Source organism: Thalassophryne amazonica, chromosome 13 (genome assembly GCF_902500255.1).
Source record: "Thalassophryne amazonica chromosome 13, fThaAma1.1, whole genome shotgun sequence".
In the NCBI taxonomy this organism is placed as follows: domain Eukaryota; kingdom Metazoa; phylum Chordata; class Actinopteri; order Batrachoidiformes; family Batrachoididae; genus Thalassophryne; species Thalassophryne amazonica.
This window is the reverse complement of record NC_047115.1, coordinates 74,183,124-74,191,410: the sequence shown is the minus strand read 5'-3', so window position 1 is coordinate 74,191,410 and position 8,287 is coordinate 74,183,124. Positions and strand designations below refer to the sequence as shown.

General features: G+C 41.4%; 1 protein-coding gene across 1 annotated transcript; it reads left to right on the top strand.

Annotated features, from left to right (window-relative positions):
* Window positions 1–1,268: 1,268 nt before the first annotated feature.
* On the top strand, window positions 1,269–7,385 carry nanp (N-acetylneuraminic acid phosphatase). The gene is made up of 2 exons (XM_034185536.1): window positions 1,269–1,368; window positions 5,171–7,385. The coding sequence occupies exons 1-2, from the start codon at window positions 1,276–1,278 to the stop codon at window positions 5,810–5,812; spliced, it is 735 nt and encodes a 244-aa protein (XP_034041427.1). The 5' UTR covers window positions 1,269–1,275; the 3' UTR covers window positions 5,813–7,385.
* The last annotated feature ends 902 nt before the right edge of the window (window positions 7,386–8,287 follow it).

Below are 8,287 nucleotides of genomic sequence, written 5' to 3'. Positions count from 1 at the left end.
CACAGATGTCGCAAGATTTGAGGGAGCGTGCAATTGGCATGCTGACAGCAGTAATGTCAACCAGAGCTGTTGCTCATGTATTGAATGTTCATTTCTCTACCATAAGCCGTCTCCAAAGGCGTTTCAGAGAATTTGGCAGTACATCCAACCAGCCTCACAACCGCAGACCATGTGTAACCACACCAGCCCAGGACCTCCACATCCAGCATGTTCACCTCCAAGATCGTCTGAGACCAGCCACTCGGACAGCTGCTGGAACAATCGGTTTGCATAACCAAAGAATTTCTGCACAAACTGTCAGAAACCGTCTCAGGGAAGCTCATCTGCATGCTCGTCGTCCTCATCGGGGTCTCAACCTGACTTCAGTTTGTCGTCGTAACCGATTTGAGTGGGCAAATGCTCACATTCGCTGCCGTTTGGCACGTTGGCGAGGTGTTCTCTTCACGGATGATGCGAAGGAGATGTGTTGCACTGCATGAGGCAAATGGTGGTCACACCAGATACTGACTGGTATCCCCCCCCAATAAAACAAAACTGCACCTTTCAGAGTGGCCTTTTATTGTGGGCAGTCTAAGGCACACCTGTGCACTAATCATGGTGTCTAATCAGCATTTTGGTACGGCACACCTGTGAGGTGGGATGGATTATCTCAGCAAAGGAGAAGTGCTCACTATCACAGATTTAGACTGGTTTGTGAACAATATTTGAGGGAAATGGTGATATTGTGTATGTGGAAAAAGTTTTAGATCTTTGAGTTCATCTCATACAAAATGGGAGCAAAACCAAAAGTGTTGCGTTTATATTTTTGTTGAGTATATATCTCCCAATGGGGGAAACTGTTTTTATCCATTTTTTTAAACACATGTAAAAAAAATCATTTATGTGTTTCAGTGTGATCAGGAATATTCATTTGACAGAAAAATCACTATGTTTTACGCCAGTGGAATTATTATATTATTTATACTCTTACTAATATGGCTGCAGCACTGTCTGAGTGCCCATTTAGTTAAATATGTATTATTACTTTGAAATATGTCCGTGTCTTTTTGTGGCCTGCACATAATTCTTTTAAAACTGGCCGCATTTTAAATTTTAGTCATCTGATTTGTTGGCTGTTGTTAGAGCTATAGAGTTAACTCGAAGCCTGTTCAGTAAATCTACTTGTTAGTGTAGTGGCGCCCTCTCGAGGAAACGATCGAGTAGTGAATCACAGTTGAACTACAACTCCCGTCAGGCCTTTTGGCGGCAGGGAGGGAGGAGCAGCAGCACTTCCGAATGATGGACGGAGGCGCTGTGAAAGCGGTGATCTTTGATTTCGACAACACGCTCGTTCAAACTACTCGGGCAGGCGCGCTGGCCATTGAAAAGGTGACTGTGCAACTCTTTGTGAAGCAATAACATAAAAAGGCGTAATGGTTATGTCTCGTTTGACTAATGATAACGTTGTTAATTTTCAAAGCAATGTATAGCATGTAAATGAGTGGGTGAGTCTACAGTTTGTCTGGCAATAACTCAGCAAAAGTGAGCGCTGGCTACTTGTAATAACTCATAACTTTGTTTTCCTTGTGTAATGGGTATAATGTAATAGTCGTTCATTTTCTACGGCTTATCCGGGTCACGGTGGCAGCAGACCGAGCAGCTCTATCCTCTCCTCCTCACTTGTATCTGCAGTCTTATTCTTTTGGCCATTATGCAAAGTTCATGACCATAGATGAGGATAGGAGCGTAAATCGGCTGGTAAATTGACAATCTTACCTTCTGGCTCAGCTCCTTCTTCACCATGATGGCTTGGCACAGCGTCCATAAACCATCAGACGCCGCCCCAATCCGTCAATCTATTTCACGCTCCAACTTACCCCCACTCGTGAACAAGATCCCGATCTACTTAAACTCCTCCACGTGGGGCAATAACTCTCACAGAGGGGACAGGCCACCCCAGTCCAACATGGTCTCAGGTTTGGAGGTGCTGATTCTCATCCCGTTTGCTTCACACTGCCTCAAACCTGCTCAGTGCATGTCGGCGGATGAAGCCAACAGCTAATAGTAAGTCCCTTCAGCTGCTCCCTTGTTTATCACTTGGGGTCACCACAACTTTTGGCACAGGTTTTATGCCAGATGCCCTTCCTGACACAACTCCACATTACATGGAGAAATGTGGCAGGGGTGAGGTTCGAACTGGGAACTTTTCACACTAACACCAAGCGCACTAACCACTTGTCCATCACCCCTGCAAACATCAGATGTAATATATGTTATGTAAAATTGATAAAGCCCATTGTTATTCCCCCGGCTCTTTCTGTAACACTGTCCCACACACACTACTAACTCGAACTATTCTGCACTTTTAAATTTATTCAAAGTCACAATGGAAATCAGGCCTGGTTTCTGAAGAACTTCTCTCATGCATGAGATCTGCCAATTCAGAACCAAGAGCAATGGATACAAACAGTTTTATAAAACTCTCCATGGGCTTAATAAAGGCGGACCTTATTTTGCAAAATCCTTCCCTTATTGGTCCCTGTGGGTATTTGAGGGAGGCCCCACCCCCTGCCACTGATCCGTGCGATAACAGGACATTTATGATTTATAATGTAATCTGAATCTCTTTGTCCTAAGTGGTGAAACTGGTTAAATCCAGTTCAACATGCACATTCCAGCAAATGCACATTTCAACAGATAACAGAGAAAAGTATATGAAACTAAGGATATAATCCTAAGTAAAATAACAACTTTAACCTCTTATAAGCCTGTATATCCCATTGATGGGAAATTTCACTTTTTATTTGTGAGATACTGACAAGCCAAAATGAGACAGGTGGTAGGGGATTTCAATACCAAAGCAAACAAAGAAAACAATAATTAAACACACAAATATATCTAACAGCCATGCTGTTACATAACTGATATATGGGATAATGCTTCCAGTAAGACCTCTTGGGTAAAGAATGACTTCTTACAAATTAGAAAAATAGCCAACAGAATTGATCCATGTAAGGTGGTGCATATTGTCTTTGGGCCTCCATCAAAAGGCCACAAATCTTCCTACCCTAGGGGAACTCACATGCTATCAGTATAATAATAGGTATGCAAGTTATTCGTCCATATTCGGGATAATGAATGCAATAACCTTCTGTTTGAGAAAGCCTATAATTAATCATGTCAGTTAGCAATATACAGGACCTCCTGGTCATTTTCTGAATAAAATAATCAGTAAACTTGAACTGGCAGCACAGTGGCTAATTTATATAGCGCCAGTTCACAATGAAATCATCTCAAGGCACTTCACACAACATAAAACAACAGCAACAAAAAAACTGAATTAAACATTTAAAACAATAAAAAGACGACCATAAAAGAATACAAGAATAAAAACACATCATAACACTAATGATAAAACAGGGAAAACAAATGAGTCTTTAAACGTGACTTAAAAGTCTCCACAGTATCAGACTGCCGATTGTGTGCCGGGAGATCGTTCCACAGAGCTGGGGCACGGTAGGAGAAAGCTCTGTGAACGGCAGACTTTGTATTCACCCTGAGAACACACAGAAGTCCTGCACCCTGAGAACGCAGGGCCCGAGCTGGTACATAGGGGCTTACCAGGTGAGCCAGATAGGAGGTGCAAGTCCATGAACAATTTTATAAACTAATAACAGTACTTTAAAATCCGATCTTCCAGCAACTGGAAGCCAGTGCAGGGACGCCAAAATGGGCGTAATGTGGTCGAACTTTCTGCTTTGTGTCAAAAGTCTGGCATTTTGAACCAGTTGAAGACCTCTAATCCTGGACTGCGGTAAGCCAGAAAATAGAGCATTACAATAGTCCAGTCTAGAAGAGACAAATGCATGAATCAAAGTCTCAGCATCAGCCATAGACAGGATGGGACGAATCTTCGCTATATTTTGCAAATGGAAGAAAGCAGTCCTCGTAATGTCTCTAATATGGAGATCAAAGGACAACGTAGAATCAAAAATTACTCCAAGGTTCCTCACTTTATCCGTATGATGTATAACACACGAACCTAAGCTAAGTGCTAGCAGATCAAATTGATGCCGATACCTCGCTGGACCAAGAACCATAACTTCAGTCTTATCAGAATTTAAAAGCAGGAAGTTACTAGACATCCAACTTCTTACTGATGCAAGGCAATCTTCCAAAGATTTTATGTGAATGAGATTACCAGCAGTTATTGGCATGTACATTTGAGTGTCATCAGCATAGCAATGAAAGGGAATCCAAAAGCGCCGCAGTATATTCCCAAGGGGTGCTACATAAAGGGAAAAAAAGCAGGGGCCCTAAAACGGATCCCTGCGGAACCCCAAACTTCATGTCCCTACGATCAGAGGATGTGCCATTACACAATACACAGTAAGAACGACTGGACAGGTATGACGTCAACCGTGCAAGAGCAGTTCCAGTAATCCCAAAGTGATTCTCCAGCCTATTGAGTAAAATATGATGATCCACAGTATCAAATGCAGCACTAAGATCCAGCAGCACCAAGACTGTAGTGGTATCTGAGTCCATTGCTCGCAAAAGGTCATTCACTACTTTAGTAAGTGCTGTCTCTGTGGAGTGATATTTTCTAAAAGCAGACTGCAGTGGCTCAAAAAGATTATTCTCAGTGAGGTAGTCCACGAGCTGTCGCGAAACCACTTTTTCCAGGATTTTAGAACAAAATTATAGATTTGATATCGGTCTATAATTTTTCAATACACTAGGGTCGAGATTGGATTTCTTAAGTAATGGTTTAATCACTGCAGACTTGAAATATTTAGGAACAGATCCACAAGTTAATGAGAGATTTATAATTTCCAGCACAGTCAGTCCAAGAATAGGTCACAGGTCCTTAAACAGTTTTGTTGGTATAGGATCAAGTAAACAGGTTGTGCTTTTAGTAGACTTCATGAGCTTACAGAACAATTTCTAAACTTCTGAATGTTCCAGTGGGGATATAATCCAGAAAACCCCCCCAAAAAAAACAGAATTCATCCATCCATCCATTTATGGTGAAATGGATGGATGGATGAATTCTGTTTTTTTTTTTTTATAAGTCATTACAAAATTCAGATGTGTAAAAGCTCAGGGGCTGACAAACTTTGAAGCACTACTGTAGCTGACTGAATCAAACTTGTTTTAACCTTACAATGACTGTCTTTGAATCTTTCAGACCACTGAACTTCTAAAAACCACAACTGGAAGTGATGACACGACCGTCTGCTGCATTTGTGAGAAGTTTAAGCAGAAGCTTTTGCATGAATCGTTTGACCCTGCAGCTGGGCGATCCATAGATGACATCCGTGTGGGTCACTGGGAGGAAAGCATCCAGGAGACTGTTGGCAACTGTTCCTCCCCCACACTGGCAGTTCAATGCTACCACTTGTGGAAACGGAGTCGCTTGGAGGTTCTCAGTCTGTCCCCTGAAATATGCAGGCTCCTGGAAGAGCTCCGAAGCCAGTACAAGCTGGTGCTGCTGACTAATGGGGAGACACAGAGCCAGAAGGAGAAAGTGGCAGCAGCTGGGTGTGAGAAGTTTTTTAATGCAGTTGTAGTGGCGGGAGAGCACACAGAGCAGAAACCATTTGTCTCCATCTTTAGATTCTGTTTTAACATACTTGGGGTAGAGGCCCAGGACTGCATTATGGTTGGAGACTCTTTGGACACAGATATTCAGGGTGGCTTCAATGCTGGAGTACGTGCAACAGTGTGGATCAGCAGCACAGGAGAAAATGTGCCAAACGGCAAAGTAAAACCAGACTACACGATTCCAAGTGTACTGGACCTGCCCAGTGTTCTGGCACAACTGAAGTAACTGGTGTTTTTAAAAGGGGGAAACCTTCATGTCACATCCTGCTGATCAAGTGCAAATTGGGGTTTAGTTGTAACTGTAACCAGGGCTGCAACAGGATTATTTTTATAATTGATTAATCTCACTTTTTTCACTCTATTAATTATTTTTGGATTAATCAGTGATGTTTTGGTTAATTTACTGGTAAATCATAACAGTAAAATCTACCAATAACTAAACCTTGCATTTAAATGTTAAATCTAAATATATGACAGATATAAAGTGACAAAAAGGGTGTTTACAGACAATCTTGTATACAGCTTTGCCTCTTTCTGACTCTCTCTCTCTCACAGACACACACACACACACACACACACTTGATAGGGCTGTAACAATTATTTTCATTATCAGTTTAATCCGTTGACTAGTTTCTGCATTAATCAGTCGCATTAGTCTATAAAATGTCAGAAAGTAGTTAAAAATATTGATCAGTTCTTCTCAAATGTCAAGATGACATCCTCGTATGTCTGGTTTCGTCTACAACCCAAAGCTATTCAGTTTACTGGCAGAAAGGAGTAATAATAATAATAAAAAAAAAAAATCAGAAAATATGTACATTGACGAAACTGAAATTGGAGAACCTGGACAAATAGACTCAAATCAATTAATGATTGATTATTATTTGATTAGTTATTGCAGCACTACTTAGAGGTAATATCAGGTTTGGACAAGTCAGGTCTGGAAGCATATGCAGTACTTCACCACATCCTTAATATTGCAGTACTGCCTTTGGGCTTGGATGGCAACGACTTACAGGCAGACAACCGGTCCAACCACCCATTTCAGAGAACAGGTTCAACCACTCAGGCACACAACCGCTCCACTGCCGCTTCTCAATAGGAACCACATATCTGTTACAGCCAGGTGAGACATGGGTGCCCAGAAAAACGTGCCACATGAACAAAATGTCATAGCTGGCGATCCCTCAATTCAAGTTGTACACCTCATCAGTCTCAACTGTTTGACACAGGTTTGTTAGCAATATATCTCAAAATGACAGATTTCAATCAAATATAGTAAAATGTTTTGTCTTGGGTTAGCGACGACTCTTCACTAACCCAAGATCGCCAAAGACTTGTTTTGATTTTGAGACAGCTGCAAACCAGGATACTTTTTTTAAAAATTAATATTTCTATAATGTATTCAATTCCCGCACTAATGCCTCATCACAATTAAGGACAAAGGGATAACAGGACTCTTTTGTGTTGGAAGAGGTATGCACACTATATTCTGTTTAGGTAATTACATGCATTCCCCTTTTTGAATGACGACGCTAAATAATTTGTTCAAGAATGAGGCTTCTTTCAGCTGCTCCGTTCAGTAGTAGGTTATCAGTTTCCATCTCACCCTGTTCTCTGCATCTTCCTCTGTCACACCACCCACCTGCATGTTCTCCCTCAGCACATTTCTAAACCTCGTCTTTGGCCTCCCTGTTCTCCTGTCTGGTGGCTCCATCTTCAGCATCCTTCTCCCTATTTGCTCTGTTGAGATATCCCATAATCAATCAATCAATCAACTTTTTTCTTATATAGCGCCAAATCACAACAAACAGTTGCCCCAAGGCGCTCCACATTGCAAGGCAAGGCCATACAATAATTATGAAAAACCCAACGGTCAAAACGACCCCCTATGAGCAAGCACTTGGCCACAGTGGGAAGGAAAAACTCCCTTTTAACAGGAAGAAACCTCCAGCAGAACCAGGCTCAGGGAGGGGCAGTCTTCTGCTGAGACTGGTTGGGGCTGAGGGAAAGAACCAGGAAAATCCCTTGTGTGCCAGAGAATTGCAGCAGTCTAAACGAGAATCCACATGACAACAATTGCAAATGAACATTATACTACCAAAATGTAATTTTTTTTATGCCATCCATAATAATAATAATGAGACTTGCTAAAACTGCCTGCCTACGTTTAACCTGCGTGAAACTTCTTGAATGCAAACAAGTGTTTCAGACATTATATATATATATATATATATATATATATATATATATATATATATATATATATTACTCTGGAACAAACAGGACAAACAGTGTTGTAAAGGACAATAAGCAGGATGTTAAAGAGCAAACTTCACTTTCCACCAGAACGACATGAGCAGAAAGTGACCGCGGCTCACAGATTTCCATTGAAAATAAACCTGAGCTTCTCGCATGTTTACATAAAACAAATACAATAGCAATGTCTATAAAGCCAGATAATATATTCAGAAGAGTTTTATGTTGCGAAGTTAATACTGTTATCCGTGTGCAGCCCGATCAGGGCGTCTCAATGCACCTCTCAATGACATCTCGCAGAGCGGTGAACTCTGAAGTTTTGGGGGATTTGAAACCTCAATAGGATGAATATACACATGCTGGGTCCGTCCATCTCAGTCTCGTCTATGTTCATTCCTTATACTGACTATCATCGTCACTCCCAAAGAAAATCGTAGCATAG